Source organism: Pezoporus occidentalis, unplaced genomic scaffold, assembly GCF_034315485.1.
Source record: "Pezoporus occidentalis ecotype Australia unplaced genomic scaffold, CSIRO_AGI_Poc_V1 ctg4, whole genome shotgun sequence".
NCBI classification, from domain to species: domain Eukaryota; kingdom Metazoa; phylum Chordata; class Aves; order Psittaciformes; family Psittacidae; genus Pezoporus; species Pezoporus occidentalis.
The window spans coordinates 4934922-4957643 of NW_026915724.1; the positions used below are offsets into that span (position 1 = coordinate 4934922).

The following is a 22722-nucleotide window of genomic DNA, read 5'->3' on the forward strand; positions in this document are numbered from 1 at the left end:
AGTAGTTAAGGCTTAGTTTACAGTATTTACATCTGGGACAGCTTCACTGGGTAGTGAAGTTCTCAGTCCTTAGTCTTACAGGTATTTCAGCAATTAAGTAGTGTGGCCAATGGGAAAAAAAAAAGCTTTTGCCTACAAACACCCCATTTTTTAAGCACAGATAGTTAAAAACACACACACAGCCTTGGGTGTCTAATGGGCTGTATCCCCTCCTGGCTGCATGTGAGTGCATTTGAGAGTCGTGTTTGGTCCTACATGCTCATTGTGAATGTGGGAGAGACACCGTTGGATGCCATTGGTGGGAAAACGATCTGAAGAGGAGTCCTCATCATGTGCGGTGTGATGTGTGGGCTGGGCTGTGAGGAGAGTCTCTCTATTGTCTCCATGCAGACCTTGTGGAGCTGGGCTTGAGCCATCCCCCTGTGGGAACACCAGTGATTTGCTCATGGTGGGAATCACAGCTGCAGGATTATTCAATGGATTTTGCTTCCTGATGTTTACCCCTCTGATGACAACTTTCCAGATCTTCCTCCCCAATTTGCTGGGCTGAACAAGCTTGGGGCTTTTCACATCTCCTGTCAACCCCCGGGTTCTCTATCCTGCTGGTCATCTGAACAGCAACTGAAATATAAGCCCATGTATCTGAGGAAGTAAATGTCTCTTTCCACTTTGAACTAGGGATGCAATATTTAACCATGCAGGAGTAAGACGAAGGGTGGCATTTCCAAGGCAGGAGGAAGAAATGTTTTAGGTAGCTTTTACTGTGAACTAGCATGATGTTTTTTTTGGTGGGAATAAAGGGAAAAAGTCCCTTAAAACCATGTAGGAACATCACCACAGACACTATTTGAACTGTTAGTTAATGGTAAAAGGAAATATTTCCTACCCATGAAAGTACAAATCATGTATTGAATCAGATTCCAAAGATGATGTAGTATGATAAGAAATGCCAAAAGTGATATGCAGAATGCTAACTCCTGTGAGAAAATAAGAAAAGTCCTTCACCAGTGTTGTCATGACACAAACTAGTCATTATCACTGCATTTAGTGAAAAAGCTCTGTTTACACAGCACTTTTCCATGACATCCTTTAATTGAAGGAAGGGAATAAAAACAGTGGTGTGAAGAACCAGGGTTTGATCAGCCAGGGTTTAAAAAAAAATACACAAATATGGCGTTTCAGAGTGGGTTGTGTAAAATCACATGCAGGAAAAAAACACAGTTGAAGTTCACATACTTAGAATTTATCACTGCCACAGGACAGCAGCCGTTTTGCTTGTGACATAGAGACATTTCAGCTCAGATCTGTAGATCTGACTGTGGCTTCATCTCTTGGCATCACCCTTCCTAGCTTTGTCAGTCTGTTTTTTCTGTTCTTCAGCACACTCCGCACCTTTCTGCTTCTTGAGTTTTCCTATCCTTTCCTCTGTCTCCAGTTCAGGGGCAATCCCATCCTCAGCTGCATTCCTTGCTCCTTCTTCCCTGCATCCCCAGAACCATGTACTACCCTTTTCAACATCCTCCTCCTCCCAGAATGTCAGTGTCACTCATGACCTGGGAAATATTGAAAACAAGCACCCCAAAACTCACATGCCAATGGGAACTGACATCTTTTTTCCCTGTTTTTATTCCTGATATCTGACAATGAAGAGAGCTGGGTACCAGACTGTCACTTTTTTTCAGACAATTATCCACATCAAACATCAGAAACATCAGTTTTGCTCCTTTACTTGCTGTTGGTAAATTAGGACACAGGGAAGCAGACCACAGGTAGGCAAGCTCCCAGGAAACTAACCCCATACAGATTTTACCAGTTTATGGTGAGGCTTGGCTGCCTGCAGAACTGATAGGAAGGAACAGCAGCAATAAATTCCACTGTGAATTTACCTGCTTTTGCCAGCTCACTTGAAATACTTAAGACAAGGTCATAGCAGGTTTGATAATTTAATTTTACTTTTTTTATTCCACTCAAATATTCTCAAATCAAAGCATGACTTGAAAAATAATTACTGAAATTTGGGGGTCAAATGTTGCTTTTGTTAAGTTTGGAGCTGGTGAGAATCATTCCATCAGCAAATTCAAGTGTCACTGCTAAAAGATAAGTGCCCTTTTATCATATCTGTAGGAAATCCTGTTAACTTTCTGCTCACCATGTGATGGTTTATCATGGTAAGACTTTTTACGTATGCTAAATGGTCAATTCCAACTTTAAAAGAAACAGCATTAAATACCTACTACCCACTTGTGCTTTTTCACACACACACACACATAATCTCATCACACACATACATGTAATTGCTTTGTTACAACATACAGCTTTAGCCTGTAAATCAGGACAGTTTGATTTAGAGAGTGCTGCGCATGGGCTGGTAGACAGACACTAGAGCTGGAGCTGGCATATTGTGCAAATCCTTCACACACAGCTCCCTCAGTTCTGTTCTTTGAATCTTTGACCTATGTGGCGTTTGTACACATATACAAAAGAAGGAATATTCAAATTCAAGTTACATCAACTCTAACACTGTACTTTTAAGGAAAACACCCTCCTGTACTTAACACATTGGTATCTGTTATCCCATCATGCTGCTGGAAGTCTAACACAGAACTGGAATATATTATCTCCCTGCTCTCCTTTAATCAAGTCCCAAGAATCCTTGGAGGAAACCCTCTGCAACAGATCTGAACCTAGGAAATCACACTGCTTACTGAGAGGCAATGAAGCACACAAGGTGGCTCCGGGTATTTGCATAGCTTCGTGTTCACGTGGGAAAGCCATACACTCCAGGTGCGGCCACAGAGCTGCACAAGGCAAAGCCAAGCCATAGCTGCTCAACCAGCAGCAGTAGGACAGCACGTGATGTACACAGGCTTACACAGGTGAAGGGAGTAATCTCTTGCACAAGATTTGTCTGCTGGTAATACATGCATCTGATGCACAGAGACATTGCGCAGCCCCTCCAACAGCTCCTGAGCATGCGCGTGAGCAACTCGGATAACAGCTCGCACAAGCAAGGTGCACTGGCAGCTAAGCACAAGCAGCCATTGGCATGCTACTCTGAAGCTGAAAAGTCAGCCTGTCACATATTGAAACGGTCTGTAAATCCAGGGGATTTGCTGAAACGACAATTTGTGCTGGTTTTGTATTTCTGAAATTATAATTCTTTAGCATGCAGAGGAAAGTTAAGTCACATTCTCCTTAGCAGATGCCGTTCCCGCCTTGCTGCACGTCACAGCCCTCCGAGGTGACTTCAGTAGCACTGACCTTGGACATCACTGCAGTGGAATTACTTTCCTTACCACTCCCCGGTGCACTCTCCTCGATTGCTGCTGTTGCTGGGGCTTCTGCCTTCTTTGCACTTGTTTCCAGAGAAACAGGAGGCCCTACTGTCCCCAGCCCACTCACTGGGGTTGAGCTTGGACTGCTTGGTTGCCGTGACTGAGCTTTATACCAGCTAGGGTAAAACAAAGGATCGGTGGCTTCTGCTGTGGCCGGCACTTGAGTGTCAGACTCTGGGGTCTGTTGAGAACCACTTGGTGTCACAACCTCATCCTTAATCAGGACAGATAAAGAGAAGAACAAGCATAGTGCACCACGTTACCTTCCTGCCATTGCCACATCGCTCTGCATGCCATGTTTTTATATATGGTCTGACAGAACTATAATCAAAATGCAAAGCAAAAGCAACTATCATACAAATAACACAGATAAGGGAAAGAAAATAAGTTACCCTAACAATAGAATTGGAGGGTAGAATTAGCTGGGAAGGGGATGCTGCCTGAGAAAGGAGTGAGCAAGTGGTTCCTTGATAATTCAGATAAACACCCAATTCAATCCTAAAAATAAAAGAAATTTTGCATAAGAGCCTCATGAACCGGCACTATCTGTGGACAAGTGTAGGTACCTACAAATGGTTTGTCAGGTTTTGGGTTAAAAACAACACATTTCCCAACAAGCCTGTTGATATGAGCAGTCGGAATAAGGGTAATGCAAAGACACTGGAGAGAAATATTTGCCCACCAACCTTGCTATCAGTGCTGTAAGCCAAGCACAGTTTCTCTGCCAGGTAGAGGAGCAGCCAGATAAACTGCACCCCTCTACCTGCACCAAGCTCTCAGGGCTCGCCCACACCATTTGTGCTATCACCACAGCATTTTTGTTTTGCCTTTCTTGCACCAGAAGGCAAAAGCTGAAATACAGGTATCCTGCACTCCTCAACACCCACATGCCATGTCTGACTCCACATCTGACCATCTCCTAATGACATTTTACAGTTGCTACAGCAGCATGCTGTACCTTTCCCATTTTAGCCTTAGAACTGAGGGACTTCATGTTAGTGGGCAGAACTGCTTATGTCTAGTTCTTGTTTGCATAAAGCCCTACATCAGTTAGGCTATATAAGCTTAGTAAGTCAGTGCAAAATCTCAAAGGACAAACTTCAGTTAAATCAATAAAGCCTGATTTAAGAGCATCTTCACACAACTGGTGTTAACTCAGGTATGTTTTTAAATCACAGCAAGAATGAATCTACAGCATTTATTTTCCCTTGTTTTATGTGGGGAGCTTGCTACAAGCAAAGATTCTTTACATGCTCTATTGTTTTCACACTGGGCTACTCAAATATCTTCACAGCAGACTTTACCTGCTCAGCAGCTTCACTGGGTAAATTGCATAAGAGGAGAATTTGCTAAATTAATTGTATGTAAGGCCAGCTAAAGTAGCACACAAAATAATATTTTTTATGTAGGTCTTTTAGAATATGCAGCAATTATGGTCTCATTCTAATTGCATTCCTTAAGAATAAGTGCTGGCCTAAATTATTCACACCCTGAATTTGGTTGTAAGAGGCCATTTCTGCTGCTAGGTTGTAAGAGGCCATTTCCTCTCCTCTTTGGTCTATGATGTTCCTATATCCTCCTAGATGAAATCCCTAGCATAACAAAAGCAGAAGGTGGCAAATGTCATTCACAGAAAACAGATAGGAAGTATTATGTAAAAATTGGTGCAAAAAACCTCACTAAATCCAGAGAGAATACCATATTCTCTTAGTAAAAATATTTTAACAACCATTTCATTTAGAATAGTTAGTCTGAGTTAAACCACAGCAAGCAGAACATTCATTGGTAATCTGCCTGATTCCCAAACTGAATCTCTTCTGTTTATATCTTATGTATCCCATATACATCTCACTTATTTAGCAGTGTAATTTTTTGCCTATCAAGCAATAAGTACACAGGTTGAGAAGACAGGGTACAGCTGTGCAAATGTGTGCAAGGGCAATAAACAATTCTGCTCTCCAGTGCATTGACTCCCTTAGCTGTGCTCCTGACAAATGGTGCCTACAAGGCACAGGGAAGTGTTTTCTTGCTCTGCCAGGGCACAATCAGCACAGCTGGTGTGGCAGTGGGGCACCGGGGCACTTACCTGGCCAGCTGGGGTGGCAGGCAGTGGCACTGCAGAGGGTTCGGCTGGGGGCTCTCCTGCTGTGCTCTGTGGTTTTGGGTCCTGCTGAGGTGGCTGTGGTGCTGTCTCAGCCCCTTCCTCCTCCACCTCTTCCTCCACCTCCTCCCCTCCTGATGACTCTGTGTGCACTTCATCCAACTCTTCACCATCCACCGTCTCCTCCTCTTCCTCTTCTCCCTCCTCCTCTGATAGGACACATGTAAAAGGACAGGGATGAGCAACAGATGAAGATGGCTACAATCTTTATGTAATTAAAAAGCCATTTACAACTACATGGCAGATGTACTGATAACCTTTTGCCTAGCAGGGGATGCAGGCTGGGGAGAGAACACTGGTGAGAAGCCTAGTCCCACCAGCCTGGATGGGGCACTGCCATACATCTGCCATTGGGCACTTCACAACAGGGAGGACATTGAACACACACGCTTGTTAATATCTAGAGCTGACCCTTTCCATGGGAAGGAGGACAAAATGTCCAGTCAATGCAGTTATCCTCATGAGGGATGTGCAGCACAGCCCTGCACCTTTTGGGGAGAGGATACCTGCTCTGGCACAATCTGCCAGGAGAAAAATCCCTCCTGAAATTGTAGGTGCATGTTTGTTTTAAAGACCACTGAAGCTATCAAAATAAATCTTTACCACATCAGTGCTCTGCAACACCTGACTGGAAGTTTGGGATACCAACCTTCCTAAAATCAGACTGTCAAACTTGGTCAAACCATCATTTCTGCATCATCTGACACATCGCGTTGTCTGCATTCATGCCTTGGCTAGTTTCCAGAGGGAGCCCTCTAACAGTGCACTTTCTTTTGCATAATCACATTACTCATTCTTATAAACACTTGATGTTGTTCAGAGCCATCCTAGCACTTCAGAGAATGCACTAATGCAAGCTCCAAATTAATTGCACATTTTGCACAAGTTATAGTTCTGCCTGAATATTTAGAAGGAATGCAGATCTGTGAATTGAGTATTGCCCTCATAATGATGAAATGATTCTGCAGGCAAATACACTTCTGTAAGCAGAGTGCTGAATCTCAGCTTACACATCCCCTGGCTGCAGTAGGAGTTTCAAATACAGGACCGAACTCCTGATTGCCAAAGCCCTTGCTAATGGCTTGTCTCCAGGAGGTGGGTGTCACATTCCTTATCACATGGTGGGCATGTGTGTCTGTCCAGAGCATAAGGTCACGATCTTGGCAGATGCTTGTGCATCGCAGGGATGTGGCAGCTGTGGCTGATCACAGGGATGAACTGGGCATGAGGCTGTGACTAGGGATTGTCCCTCCCAGGACAAATCCCTTGAGGTTCATGGCCCTGTGAAATGACACCTGCTTCTCTGCTGCTGAGTGGTGCACAGCTGCTGTCCCGCTACATGGATCCCAGTGCCAAGCATAGTTAGTCAACAGATTCCAGGCCACATACAAAGGTCTGCACAGCAGGCATGCAGGGTCCTTTGCAGGGAGCAGCCATATATTCTGAAGTTAGGGTCTTGGCAGAGGAGTAAGCAATGGGTGGCATCTGCATGAGGCTTAATTGGCTGGTAAAGGTAAATGTAAATGTACCAGCAGAATCCAGTGCTAGCAAGAAAATTAAAGATATCAAGACAACTGTTACAGCTGCCTTTTAGTAGGAGAGATCTTCTTATTTGAAACATTTGTCTCCATTAACTTCTTATGGTTACTATGTAAGGTAAAGCATAGGTGAGCCTACATTTCAGGCTACTTTGGTAAACATAAAATTACAACAATAGATATATTAAGCATGTTTAGTCATGATGTCATGACAAATGACATGACACAAGATGCTAAATGCATGAAAGATTATGACATTTTTTTCTTCCCTCTATAACTCTTCTGATCTTGAATGTTATGTTTGTGTTATATTTCTCAATTATTACCAAAAAAGAATAAAACAAAGTATCTTTCGTAAGTACTTCCTTTAGTAATAAACATTCTACTTCTTTAATGCCTTTCTAGAACAGACAGGCCACACAATAATGGCATCTTTAGGGGAAAAAAAAAAGACTTTAGTGAATGAGATAAAAGCTTAATTTTGTGGTCCCTTCACATGAGGAATCAGTAAAGATCCCAGGCTTAGGAAAGTGTTGAGGATACATAAAAGGTAAGATTCATGGTGTCAACATGTTATGTGATTTTTTTTTAACTGTGATGGATTTTTGTTATTGATTATAATTGATGCAAAATAGTCTAGTTATACTTCAGGATGGACAGAAATACCAATTCAAGTTTGCTACTCAGTATCATAATGTCAATCACACAGAGCTGCAATTTAAGAATGCAATTTAGGCGAAATAAATGACATACCTCTGTCAAAATCAATTTCTCGTATTATCTTTTCTTCTCTACTGAGGTTCACTGTGAATTGGTTCATATTTTCATATCCATCCTCTATTTTTTCCATTTGAAATCCTTTAGATGCTTCAGTAATTCTAAAACACAGAAATTAGTTATTGGCATTTAGATTTGCAGATAAATTTGCAATTTGTGATTCATTATAATGATCAAGAGTCTCAAATTTAGGTACTTACTTTTGTAGCAATGTTTTGGCATTCTGTGAAAACAAAAAGGAAATAACTGACTTCTTAAATGGTTCATTTTTTTTTCAGTGATTTTATGCATTGAGATATTATTCTTACAGTGGCTGCTTCTAAACATGCTAATATGGATCTCATAAATGACAACCATGACAGATCTATGAATGCAATCTGATTTACATGGTAATTAGTATACAGTTGAGTAAACCTTTTCGTCCATTGAAGACTTTTTAAGTAAAATCCAAATACGATGGTAAATAAGTACAATTTCTACAAAAATGAAATGGAAGTATTTTTGCTCTTCTTTTTTTGTGTGTTTGTGGTGAAAAGCAATTGCTGTGTTACATCTTCAGTCACAGCAACTATCTTTGGCCATCCATAAGGCCATACTTCTGGAGCCTTTTTGTCTGGAAAGAATATTGCCTTTAATGTAGAGAAATTGTAGGAAAAAAAAAGTAAAGTCATAAAAAAGTGACTTCAAACATAAATATTTAATTCTTGGAAAGTTAATTGCTCTGTCAATACACAAACAAAACCTGTAACTCACAGAAGTTCAACTACATGCATATTATAACAGTGGGACAATACAGATATGTTGGAAAATGTTAAAATTCCTGTTTCTTCTTTGGGGATAAGAAATTCATACCCAGACTAGTATATTCTGGTGCACATATCAAATACTTATGCTCTTGGTTTGGATACTATTCACAAGAAGACTAGTCATTTGCCTGTGCTGATGCAACTGTTTAAAAAATGAGTTTGTGTAAAAGTTTACTCGAACTCTGAATGTGCCTAAAATCAAGAAATGCTTAAATAGTATTTCAATAAACTCATCATTCTTCTTCTGTCTGCATTTATTGACTTTATACCTGCAAAAACACAGCCATTTCTGGTTCTTCCATAAACTGGATTCCTGATTCAACCAGCTTTGACACAGCTTCCAAATGATCTGCGTACTTCTTCATCAGGGAGCGGACATGTTCCAGTTTCTCCTCTTGGGTTCTAGTGATTATTTGTGTCATCTCATTTTTTCTTTCTTCCAGTACAGAATAGAGATAATCAAATTTTTCACACAGCTGCTCTTTCTGTCGTCTGCAGCATTCCTGCAAATCATTTGGTTTATGTTAAACATGTTATGTTCTTAAAAGAGTTTCTATTTTTACAGTTACTTGGAAGCATATTCATCACAGAGATTCCTCTTTCTGAGTAGTGCAAAGGATTCTGAATGACCCCAGAGACTTTTATAATTTTCAAAGCCCAAGCTATTGGAACAAAAGTTTTAAAACCATTCTCAGACTCTGAGTTTTGAGACACTGAAAGCCCCCAAATAGGTTATTGTATAACTTGTCAGTTATGCTAAAAATCTGTAACAGGTATTTATGATGTCTGCAGTGACACATCAAAGTCTGCACAAAAAGTAAAAACCTCCACTTTAGTAGCAGCTGGATTCATTTGCATGGACAGAATGTTTTTAGAGCAGGGATTGTCCCATATCAGCTCTGGAGAATTTTATTTTTCTACCAGAGAACCTAGAACTATCCTGGCTGGCCTTGATTTTCACATACACCCACTCGGACTCTATTTTGACAATAGGTGTCCATTATATTCCATTTACTGTGCACTGAATGAGGAAGCAGTACCACAAAGGAAACAGCGTGTGACAGAAGCACAAAGACAACAAGAAGGTTTCAGGTTCCAACCCTACCTTCAGGCACTGATTTTAACATCATTTTTTGAGGCACTTTTATTATCCTTCCAATCAGACTACATAGCATATTTCACTGAGTAAGGAGGATGGGTTTGATGACTGCTTCATTGAGTGCTCTCTAGCAAGAACACACTGCATTTGCAAGGGAGGATTTATGGGGAGGAAATAGGAGACAGAGTATCTATAATGTCTGAGGTCTACCAAACAGAAGTACTTGAGTCATCTGTGTGCCCTGGGGCATAACCTTGTTGTGGTTATATCTGGTTCTGGTTGGTGGTGATTATTTAAAAAACTTTCCTAGGAACTGAGGCTGAATCAATTCCTCATCTTCTTCCCTTGAGGCATAATGCTGAGATCCTGGCAGCACAGAATTATTAACAGTGCAACAGTACTTTTGGAAGTGATAAGACTGATTATTCATAGCACTTGGCCAGAGAGAATCCCACTTTTTCTCTTGACTTTCAGCCAGAGCTCTTTCCTACAAGTGGTGACAGTCTGCTCTGTATCATTCAGAGAAGAAAGCCTTATGAAGCTGGACACGTGGCCAAAAATCATAGTCTGCATTGAGGGGTGGGAAGCGAATACAGATCTTGTTGCATTGACCCAAGTATCCACCTCTGCTTTCTAATGAGGAGGACTAGGCTAAACAGGCACTTGTAATTTAAAACTCCCTGCAGGGGGGCAGGCTTGTCCTGACCTTCTGGAGGTCCTTGCCACTTCCCAGAGATTCCTGATTAGTGAACTAAGGGGTGGGGATAAGGAAGTTTTCAAACCAAGTGAGTCACAGTTCCTGGGTGTCATTCTGTTCTTCAGACCTCAAATAATCTTCCTCTTTCCTTTCACGTCTCTCCTAGCTTTCTCCCCTTGTTGCCTGCACTTTTGCTTGCTCCAGGTTCCTGTTCAGTTTAGTCTACAATGACCTCCTCAGAAATGTCATTCAGACCCCTTGTAAAACAACCTTAATTTCAAGACAGGTATGTGCTATCTTTGCCATTTGACGCAGAACAAGATGTAGGAGGAGAACAAGAGAGTGATAGCAGGGTGTCCTGAGAGATCCTTCCTTAACTCTTAGCTCTAATACATTTTTTCCTGCCAGTAGATATTGCAGAGCTGTGAACCTCAAAAGTAAGAGTGTAAAACAGGTTCCTAACTGCAAATGCTGAAATATTTCTGAAATATTCTCTTTCTGCATAAAATGTTCCCATATGAAGTCTCTGCCTCATGGAAGTATCCTAATCAGATTCTGTGTAATGAAAAATTTTAACAAATACATGACTTTCCATTCTGTAATGTTCTCAGTCTTTTTATTTCTTAAAGCATGGCTACAGCAAAAATAAGAGTCCTTGCCACTGAGCATGAGTCGCACTGCTTGTTCTGAAGTTATCTGTATTGACTGGCCTATGTTATTAGTATTTGACTGAAACACAGTAATTTTTCATTATTTGACTCATATTGTTTACAGGGCTAAACAGTACTTAATTATTTATAATTGTTTTCCACTATCTAGCATTTTATATTCCTTTTTTATTTTCAGTGTAATCTGTGTTTTTTAGGGTTGAATAGAAGCAATAACTAAATATGGAACTGTAGACTACTGCTACTGAGCCTACCCCAGCTAAAAGGAAAGTGATCATGTATTTTCTGCTAAAGCAGATATTTACTGTTCTCTGCAAAGTGTTAAGCAGAGAGAAGAGACAATCATGGATTATAAGCATTATTTCCATGTGTGCACATTTCTTAGCTCCAGCTGTAGCTTTTCATCTTCAAGAACAAACTGATGTCAATTCAGACAAAGCTTTTGTGTGGTAGGAAATGTGATTTGTTTGAAATATAACAAGGAAGTGCCAAGGTAAGCTCTAAGATCTATTTTCTGCAGTCTTTGACTTTAAAGGTGAAAAGCCTGTTTAAACATCTGACGGCAAAATGGCTGCATTTTCTTTAGGTTTTGAGTTTAAAAGTTAGACTTTAAATTGAGTGGATGATTCTGAGGAAGCTAGTTTCAGAAACTGTTGTATTTGTTAAGGTATTTTTAGCATAGAGTTTTCTCCATACTTCAGACTAGATATTGGAAGTTTTGTTTCTGGTTCAGCTACTTCAACTTAAGTGAGTATAAGGTTTTGCTTTTATATCATTCAAATTTCTGCAGCTAACCTACTCGAAAAGCTTGTTTCTGTCAGCAAAGTCCTGATAGCGGCCATTTCCTTCCTTGTGATTTCATCCTTCCTGACTACAAAGTTCTGGCTGCTGCTAACATCCACTCTCATTTACTTGGGCTAATGATTTTATGTTCCTTGAACCAAACTTGAACATTTTCTGTCCTTCCTTGCTCTAAGGAAACAGGAGCCTTGGCCAGTTGTGTACAGTCTTCTTACCAATTAGAGTCTATACATCTTGGATTAACTTATTTTTCTCTGCTATTTCTCTTTTCTGCTCCAGCTCTAAAGGGTCAATATTATTCTAATTGTGCTGAGAGGGATGCAACTCCTTCAGTAGATGCTTCATCAAACTCTTATCACAAAATCAATCCATATGAGCTCCTTTCAGCCTTTGCTTTTGCTGGTACAAACCTCTTGGAGAAAATGAGAGCCACTTCTGCTACTGAATGACACAAAACTAATTCCAGCTCTGCCAGAGTGAAACCTTTACCAGAAAATCCAGTAAGAACCTGAAGTCTTCTCTCCCACAAGCAACAAAACAAGACTCCTTAAATGACAACGTAAGTGTATTAAAAAGTGCTTCTGTGCAGAAGGCAGATCAACCAAATACAGAGCTCACTGACACACTTGGGTGCCATGCTACACAGGTTATGCTGTGGCTTAGACTAAGGCTCTGTTCACAGGACCAGTCAGGCTTTAGACTTCTACAGCTCTAGAACCTGATCTTAGATGTTAAATGACATGGGAGTTGATGGAATTTTGTTGGAGCTGCTTTTAACTTCAGTGATATCTTATTCCACTAAGAATGCTGAGCAAGATGTGCTGATATGGATTATTCTTATTCTTTGTCCTTCATCACATGGCCAATGTCAGAGGCAGGGTGCCCAGCAGGACGCACCCTTTGGTTGAGGCAGTACAGCTGATAATGTACAAAGTCTTAGGTAATGATTTAGTAAAAGGCTGTGGGAATGCATTTGTGTAAAGTGAGGTCCGTTAAAGAATGATTGTTACCAGCAGTTTAAAAGATGTGAGTTATTGAAATAACTGCATTTAAAGAGGTAGTACCTACCTCAACTGTCTTGCAGGTCTCCTCCAGCTGCGTGACTATCCCTTGCATTCTGTCGTTGCTCCCCACAAGGACTGCAATGCCATCACTCAGCTCAGACTAGGAAGTAAGGGGAGAACAAGCAAGAGGTGTTACATGCTGTCCTATTTCAAGGTGGCACATCTAGTTGTTAGGAGCAAGAGATGGGCCGTACCAGGATATTAGCTTTACCTAGTTTCCTCTCTAAAAAAAACCTATGAAAACATTGACATTTTGAAACTTTTAATGGAGAAGAAACTGTGGTTTTGAAAGGAGGAAGCACTTTGTTCTAGGAAGCTCTTCTAGATGTTTTTGTCTGAAGCACTTTTTCAACAGCCCCAAAATATTCCATTTGGGTTTGACAGAAAAGACTTTATCTCTTGATGGGTTGGTTCTTTTTAGTGTCTGGGTCTAGCCATGTTACTGTGCTATTCCCTGAGGCCTGCAGCTCTTGCCACTGGAGAGGAGAAGAGATAGCCCACTGACCTGGAAGGACCAGGGTGCTACAGAGCCCCTGGCATGAAGGCAGCAGAGCTGGGGCTGTTGTGGGAGGGGAAGAGAGGAAAGGAGGAGGCAAAAGTGGAGGCTGCTGATCCACTAGCATGAGGGAAACCAGTGGAAGTAAGAAATGGCCTGAATGTGGGGATGGTGATGACTGAGTCTTGGGCATGACAGCTCCTTTCCACAGGCACTCTGGGAAGGAAACCACGCCTTGCAAATCTCCATGCAAAGGGAGTGACTGGATGCATGGATTCAATTCAAGAAACTTCCCCTTCTCCCTCCTTTGTTTTGATTGAAATGATGTTTGTAGCTACTTTCCTAAAGCAACTTCTCATTTATAGTTTCCACACACAAGCATCTGTGTGACAAAGTTGGAGGCTGGGATTGCAAACTTGGCCTGTCTGATTGCTTGCCCCACTGGGACCCTCCAGAAAAATGAGCTGTTTATCTCAGGAGGATAACCCAGTGAGTCAGGTTTTAAATTAATACTGTATTAAAAATAAACAAGTCTTCTACTGGTGACAGCAAGGGCAGAGGATGTTAGGTACATCCTGTGCTGCCAACTATTGAATATTCCTGCATTCACTTGCAGAAGGAGGTTTTTCACTTAACTTTTCTTAAAAATTGGATGCTTAAAGGCAAAAGTGCCTGATAGATAACTACTTGGCTTGTAATGGTCTGTTCTCTTTCCAGTTCATGTGTTGTAAATCCCACTTGTTTTTCTGATCTAAAAGCACTAAAAAAAGACAACAGGAACCTTGTGTGAGAGATCCTCAGCTTCACATCAAACTGCTGTCTAAAATGTTTACTCACTATACTAATAAAAATTGGGGCACTCTAATATATTTCTGTGTGATCTGTCATAAATTTATTTTCCTGTGTTTCAAAACAGTTCTAACAGATTTGTGTGAGCCTTTCACTCAAACACAGGAATGGCAAAGGCCCCTTTGGAAACTCACAGGAATCCCTAGTGATGGTCCTGTCAGTTGACTATGACATACAAAAAGATATTTACCTTCTGTTGCTGGTAAACATTTGTGAGAGGAGCAACTTGACAGTCTTTGTGGGCACCAAAGACTTTGCACAAGGAGCAGGTGGGTATTTCACAGTTCAAACAATAGATATTAATTCTCTCATCTTCATGCTCTTCACACATTGGCTGGTCACACTTCCTTTCAGGTCTGCAAAGGAATACAAAATTAAAACAAACTTGGTGCTCATGAGTTTTTGATGACAACACTTACAGTATCAGCATGAAATATGATATATTGCAGTGTCCAAGGCTAACCTGAATATGCAGTGTAGACTTAAACCTGCCACATGGGATGACTAAATAGACAGTGGGACAGATTAATGTCCTGACACAACAGGATGTGATGACAATATAGCAATATGTCTTTATATGGGAATGCCAGCTGGGAGTGTGACTGAACCCTCACTCATATTTTAAAATGTAAACAACCTCACTAAGAGTGATCTCAGACTACTCATATACTTTAATTAGCATGTTATCTAACATCTATCTGAAATACAAAACATATGTAATTTCTCTCAGGTTCATCATACAAAATGTTGGGCACTTAGCCTTAAAATAGAAAAGCTCTTATGCAAGGGAATAATTGAATCAAGTTAGGTATTGATGGACCTTTATGCCCTTAACTCTCTGTCTCTGCTGATGAGCATTGCAAGGCTCAGGTCAGGACTGTATCAAACAGGACTGGGTCCTTATGGCCTTTACACTAGGTCAGCAACCAAATAAGGTCTGACACAAATTAATTTTATCTGGGCAGCACGTGTCTAGCTTGTACGACGTTGAACTTTTTAACAGTAGGTAACTCGATTGTACCCATCTCAAAATACATGGGTTACACAAGGAGCATTCCTCTCCTGTGCTAAGCCAGGAACTGTCACCAGACTAGAGTTCAGTCCTGATCTTCTCTTCAGCAAAATGATTTCTTCATATACACACAGGTCAATTCCTGCTATTTTAGGAACTAATTTAGTTGTAGCTTCCTTTAAATGAGCCACTTGACTGATGTTCCCTGTGTAAGTGAATGCTCTGGTCTAGTCTGCATGGGCAGGCTGATGGTTTTCTGAGACCATGCTTTGGGCTTAACACCCTGAACACATCTGCAGCAAGCACATGAGTATGTGAAGATGTGGTACCAGAGGACAGGGTCAGTAGCTTGATGGAAGGAGTGTGTCTGGAGGTTCAAGTCTCCAAAGATTGCCACTCCTATGGCAGCAGTGTTAAGTATTTCCAACATAAGCCATTATTGCCTTCTGCTGCCATTTGGAAGGAGAACTACGATTTACCTGTAGCAAATGGAGCAATGGCATCACACAAATACATCTTTTCATCTTCAGATACAAAATATTTTCCAAAACTATAAAATTTAATGGAATTGCATTAAAAAAAAAAAAAAAGCCATTTTATGGAGCTCTGTAGCAAAGAGGCAACCAGTCATTCTGTTCAACTGAAAAAAAGTATGGGAAAATCACTATTTTAGATTAAACTTCAGTAGAGTTTTTCCATACAGTTTGGTAGAATGGACATGGCATTTATTTTTTAATTTTTTTAAGTACAGGTTTTCTCTTCTTAAGGGAATGGAATGAATATGATCCACTAGATGCCTTTAAAAAAACATCAAGCAACAAAGATGTCTCATGCACTCATTATTTAATTTAAAGAAGGCACTAGAATTTAAAGGATTCATATGGAAAGTTTGTAATCTGCAGTATAACATGATATACCAGAATAAAACAAAACAGAAACTTCTGAAGGAAGCCTGTATTATTTGGGTCAGATTTCTAGCATATATTTACATAAGGCATTCAGTGTGTCAAATCCAGCATCATTTTAATGCTATTCAAAAGGCGTGTGTTTCCACCATAAAAACACTTTACACTGTCTGCAGGTGACTGCAAACAGCCCCTGATATATTCATGTTATAGCACACCAGTAGGAGGGCCTGCATGTGATGGCACTAACAGACAATGAATTTCAAAGTGATTAATTAAGCCTGAAATAGCTGCTCTTCCCGCAAATATTTACAAGACCAGAAATTACTAGGTTACTTTACTTGACACTGGAATGATGACACTAACATGAAAGACACATCGCACACGGCAAAAAGGAGACAGTGTCAAGCAAGTTCAGCCAGAAGTAACCAACCTTCAAAAGTGCAGCAAAGAGCTGGGAGAAACCTGGCAGAACTCCCTGAACTAGTGGGGCCCTAAAGATACCGACAGAAGAGTAGAAGTAAACAGAACTACAGTCTCCTTCCCAGGCTACACAAAAGGAATGACTTTTACCCCAACATTCCCTAACTTCAGAGAGAATCCTCTAGGTCTACATTGGTGTAGCAAAGGCCAAAACAATCTTGATGTTTAAAATGGTGGCTGCTCCTGAAACAGGCGATTAAAGAGTAGCTGATTAAAGAAACAGCATGGCTGTAGTACAAGAAAAGATTCATCACAGATGTTCAGCAGGTTGCTGAAATAGCCTAATAGCTTTGGGCTCTCCTTCTCTGACTCTGCTCTTTGAATTACTTAGCCTGTGTTTGACTGTTAGAGGTTTATTCTTTTCCATTAAAATTGGGTTTGGATCCTAACATGTGGAGTGTTGTGTGTGCTTTATGGAGGGGAGGATTCTCAGCACTGGTAAGGCCACACCTGGAACACTGGGTCCAGTTCTGGGCTTCCCAGTGCATAAGAGACATGGACATACTGGAGACAGCCCAGCAAGGGACCCTGAAGATGATTAAAGGTCTAGAGCATCTCTCCTGTGAGTAGAGGTTGCGGCTTGGGACTTGCACCCTGGATAAGGGAACGTTCAGGGGGATCTTAACAATGACCTTGATCTTACCAATATCTTCAAGTATCCAAATACCTGAACAGAGGGTGTAATGAGGATTGAGCCAGGCTCTTTTCAGTGGTGCCCAGTGCTAGGACCAGAGGCAATGGGCATAAACTGAAGAGCTGGAGGTTCTCTCTGAACTTCAGGAAACGCTTTTTCACTGTGAGGGTGAAAAAGCACTGGCACAGGTTGCCCAGAGAGGTGGTGGAGTCTCCATCCATGGAAGTCTTTAAAAGCCACCTGGACATGGTCCTGGGCAACTGGCTCTGGGTGGCCCTACTTGAGCAGGGCAGGTGGACCAGATGATGTCCAGAGGTCCCGTCCAGTCTCAGATGTTCTGTGATTCTATGATTTGGTGAGGAAATGCAAAGTTGCTGTGCAAGTAAAGGAGCACACTTTAATTAAAGGCATAGTAAGACCATAGGAAAGCTGCTGTTTTGTTAGAAAGCATGTTTTCCTTCTGATTTTTACAAGTCCAAGAAGGTGTCTACTGAAATCCTGAATGCAACTGTACTGTCGCATCACCTAGTGCCTGCACCTGGTCAGGGAATGGAGAGAGAATCTGTATGGCTCTATGAGGCAGTGTCAGGTCATTAGTGAAGATATTACACTGTATTAGACTCAGCATTAATCTTGGGCATACACCATTAATGACTGACCTCCACCTGACTTGATATTGCTCACCATGACCCTTTGAGTCTGGCAGTTCAGCCAGTTTTCAGTCCACTTCACTGTCCACTATAGACGTTCTTTCAGCAGGTTGTCAATAAAGATGTTACAGGAGACATTGTTGAAAGTTTAGATAAACAACTTCCACTGCTCTCCTCTCATTCACTGGGTTAGTTGTCTCACTATAAAAGGCTATCAGATTAGTCAGGCTAATTTTCCCTTCATAAATCCATGCTGACTATTTCTAATCACCTTTTCGTCTTTTATTTGTTTGAAAATAGCTTCCAGGAGGGTTTGCTTCAACAGCTTTCAAGGAACCAGTGTGAGGATGACCAGCCTGTAGTTCCCTGGATTCTCCTCCTTGAAGATTTGAGTAACATTTGCTTTCTTCCAATCCAGTCCTCAGGAACCTCTCCCAATTACCATGATCTTTCAAAGATTATTGAGAACGGTCTTGCAATGACATCAGCCAGTTCCTTCACCACTCACGGGTGCGTCTCACCAGGGTGTCCATTTTTTTCCCTAACCTGATCCCACTCCTCCGAGGCTAAGTCTTCCTTACTCTAGTCTTTCCCACTGGTCTCAGGAGCCTGTGATTACTGAAGACTGATTTTACCAGTAAAGACTGAGATGAAGGAAGCATTGAGTACCTCGGCCTTTTCTATGTCCTTTGCCACAGAAGACCCTGCTCCATTCCAGCAGTGGACCCATGCTTTCTCTAATCTTCCTTTTGCTGCTGATGCACCTGTAGAAGCTCTTCTTGTTAGCTTCCATGTCCCTCCTGAGTCCATCTGTACATGATTGGACAGTGTATCCCCTGAGTCATCTGTCCACCTTGTTTTTGCTTCTTTTCTAGTGTTTTATCAGGAGCACCCTGTTAATCAATGCAGATATTCTGCCACTGTTACTTGAGTATATAGGGATAGACCATTCTTAAGTTTGGAGAAGATGGTCCTTGAAAATTAATCACAATGATAGGTTCTCCCAAAAGCAGTGAAAAGCCTGTCAATAGCCAGGGTAGAAATGGGGCTTGAAAAATTAGAAGACTATAAAAGTTCATATGGACATGGGGATTCCTGCAGCTCCGTTACACAAGTACTATCATAAATGCCTGGCCCAAGAAACCAGGTTTGCCTGGGGCTTTGTCTCCATGTGGGACATGGAGATGGAGACAATGGGGGGATGGGCAATGGGGGGGTGGAGAAGATCCAGGTGATCTCTCTCCTCATGTCTTTCACTGCACAATCTGTGGGGCTTCTCCTGCAGCTCCTTTGTTTGGCAACCTGTGGGCAGGGAGCTCATCTCCCTGACCGAGCCTATCTGAGATCCCCTGCCATCCCTGCAGCAAGTCCTAGAGAGCCATGGGAGCTCTTGCTAAGGCCTCTGAGGTGTCAGGGATAGCTGCTCCTGGCAGTGGTGGCTTCCCCATCCTGCAGCACATCACCACTGTCGCAGAGCCCATACACGCTGCTCTCAGCACAGCACCTAGTCCCTCCTGTGCACACTGCTCCATCTGTGCTCAGGGCTGCAGGGACAGCCTGTACCTAGGGCTCTCCCTAGTAGGTGCAAGGCTTGACTCTCCCTGATCAGGATTCAGCTGGTAACAAAGCCCAAAGTGTCTTTTGATCGGGGATAGCCAGCCAAGCTTGTTAGAGGCTGCCAGAGCTTGCAAGAAGTCACAGCCTCCTGTTGCTACCTTGTCCTTGTGGCAGCAGGAATCCTGGTGGTCCTCAGTCCAGGTAATCAGTGGCCTACAGACTTTCAAAGATTGGTTTAATGTTTTAGCCAACTTTATTTCAACTGGGTCAGTCCTTTGATGACTTTGTAGAAAGTCTACAAAACTTTGTAGATGACACATCCTGCTTGAGGATTTCTTTCCTGCACTTCTGATTCTAAATTGGGCAACAGGTTACATTGCCATCAGCTGGAATTTGATAAGAAGTGGTATAAAAGACATTATGATGTGATTTTTAGTAATAGGAGAGGCTGCCTGTGAGGGCAGACCCTCTCAACTTGTAGCTCAGCTGCTGCCCCAGCTTCTAAAAAGCCCTAATTCCATAATTTAAATAGAAGCTCAAATTTAAAAAAAATATTTTTAAAATAAATTGGTTTTGCCTAAGCAGGAGATAAAGCTTGCTCCCTAGGTGAATTATTCATCACCCTCCTAAGTCCATGTGAAATGCAGCTGGGAGCTGGCATCATTCTGGCAGACACAGTTATGGTGAATTATACCCACAGGAGGACTGAAGGAAAAGAGGCTCCTGTGCAAATCACAGCTGCTGCCAATTTGAAGGGCTGTCTTGGGAAGAAACAAGGAGGCAAAGGTCACATCTCACTCTTCCTCTTATGTACCTCTGCCAGACCTCAGCCCTTCAGTTAGGAAGAGGAAGGAAGAAGTAGAGAAGACTTGATTTCCCTTGCTTTTTTGTTTCAGTGGAACAGCATGGCAGATATTGCTCACATTCTCATAGGAGCTTGAGAAATGTTAGGCAGAGGGAGATAAGTAGCTGAGGCCTACAAAGTGCCAAATAGTTTAGATAATGCTGCTGTGCATTGCCGCTCCTACGTAACCCTGACGCTAACTCTCAGTCTAAGGACATATATGAAGGTTAAATAAGCACCTTAACAGACTGAATAAACGAGCCTTTTGAACAAGTATCTCAGCAAATATATGTTCATGCTGCAATTTTTTTTTCCCTATTCTCCTCTTTTTTTCATCATGTGGTTTACTTCTGTGGAATTTAAAAAAAAATTCTACCAAATCTCTTACATTTTTATTTAACTGAATTTTGTTCCAATTCCCATGAACTACATGGGAGAAGGAGGAGCATTTATATTTTAAGTTAAATACAGCTGTGAGCTGAAAAAATAAACCCCCCCAAACCAAGAAAGATGTGAAGCCACACATGTCTAGCTGATCTGGTCAAAAAAAGCAAAGTCCACCACCATAGCTTTGTTGATTCATTTCCTCCGAGATTTTCCTGACTAAAATAATATTTGGGTATCAATGACACACACAGGGGTAGCTGAACTTCCCTTGGCACTGAGATTGAAGAGCAGCAAAAAGGACAATTTTAAGCCAGCTTCATGCTCTCTGACATTTTGGAGTCCAAACTATGCCTAGCTACAACAGTCCCCAAAGGCATCTGAACAGCCAAGAAAAGCCAAAGCCACCTTTTGAAATGTCCTCTCTTTTGGTGACTGTCCTCCTCTGCCAGAGAAGGCGAGAAGTGCTCTAAGCCACCTCAGGCTCTGGGCTCCAAAGGCTGTGTCCACCTGCTGCAGTGATACCACCTCATTGTCCCTGCAAAACCCAGCTCCTTGTTGGGGTGGGATGGGAAGACCGTCAGGGAGCACAGGCAGGATTACACCCTCCTTCAGGTGTACAAAACACCTTGCCATATAAAACTGGCCCTGTGGATCCATGCTGGTGGCAAAAGGCCAGGCTTAGCCTTCCCCCTACTAAGCTCCCCATAGCAGTTCCATGAGTCTGACCCATCCCAGTGATATAAAGATGAGAATGCAATATTTTTCTACTGCTGGATCCATTACACATCCAATGCAGGAAATTAACATTCAGGAGTAATCTTACTTTTTAGGACAAACCCAGTCCTCTACCCTGAGGTCTTGACTCTCGTGCACAGCCACACAGCACTGATACATACTATTTCTGGGTATTCTTCCTCTTTTATGGAGTCTTAAATAAGACTTGATTTCATGAGTTCACATGCCAAGCTGTCAGGAATTAAGATTTTTTTTATTGAGTTCTGATTTGACATTGTGATTCAGGGTATCTTCTGTGTGAAATTCAGTTTTTTTCTTGTTTGCACTGTCTTTCCCTCAGGATTTTCTAACAAGACTTGAAATTTCTTTCCCTTCTCTAGCATGAGAACACCCAGGTTAAAGACAAATGAGAGTAATCTGAACTGTTTTAAAAATAAATGATGAGAACCTAGCTGCTTTTCCCTTATTCACGGAGACATGCTGACCTCAAGGGCTTTGCCTGCATGAGTTAAGTTTTGTTCAAGTGAATAAGCACAGCACAGTCCTCTGATGTAAATGGAAGCAGAGAAAATCAGCATCTATTCAGATAAGGTTTTCTGTGCTCAGTCAGAGCTGACTTCATTGTACAGCAAGCAGACAGGCATGCATGGCAGCACGATCCCTTTCTGTATTTCCAAGAGACAAAACATCTCAATCAGCCTCATGTGCACCAAACAAAGACACCAAAGGCCACCAGCCTCCTGAGCCCTGTCTGATTTTGTAGCAAACCTCCTCCAAAGGGCACACATTCACCCTTTACCTTGTGGACTCCTGCTTGTAGATGTCGATGATGTTCTCCACCAGCAGGTTCCTCTGCAGCCCGTACACGCCATGCCGGTCGAGGACCACCTCGTGCCTGCACGAGGGACAGCGGAAGCGGCCTCCCGATGCCACAGTTGTGCCTCCTCTGGTCGGCAGGTAGGGGTTGGAGGCCTGCTCTTGCCAAGAAGCACAAGGAGAGGTGAGTAAGGCCATGCAAAGCCATAAAAACCCCTTTCAAAAGCACTGGGGCAAAACCACACTTGTAGGAAACATTTGTCAATGAGCCCAAGGAGAGGGTAGCTCCAACAACCCCACCTCAGCAAAGCACCCAGTGACCGTGAGGGGCCAGTTCCTCAGCTCACACATGTGGCCATGTCCCTGCAGCTAACAGGTGTCAATTCAGTCTGCTGTGAGCTCAGCCCT

The 22722-nt window shown here is 42.0% G+C and overlaps 1 protein-coding gene across 3 annotated transcripts in view; it reads right to left on the reverse strand.

The window, feature by feature from the left end:
- Positions 1-22722, reverse strand: part of TRIM55 (tripartite motif containing 55) — a 39309-nt gene that overhangs the window by 16087 nt on the left and 500 nt on the right. The window contains exons 2-10 of one of the 3 annotated variants that reach the window (XM_062633274.1): positions 22298-22470; positions 14482-14647; positions 12951-13046; positions 8887-9120; positions 8012-8034; positions 7788-7912; positions 5422-5645; positions 3262-3549; positions 887-977 (exon numbers count right to left, since the gene is read on the reverse strand). In XM_062633274.1, the coding sequence (XP_062489258.1) occupies positions 887-977; positions 3262-3549; positions 5422-5645; positions 7788-7912; positions 8012-8034; positions 8887-9120; positions 12951-13046; positions 14482-14647; positions 22298-22470 (1420 nt within the window). The remainder of the gene's footprint in view (positions 1-886; positions 978-3261; positions 3550-5421; positions 5646-7787; positions 7913-8011; positions 8035-8886; positions 9121-12950; positions 13047-14481; positions 14648-22297; positions 22471-22722) is intronic. The other 2 variants (XM_062633273.1, XM_062633275.1) reach the window with 2 other exon arrangements.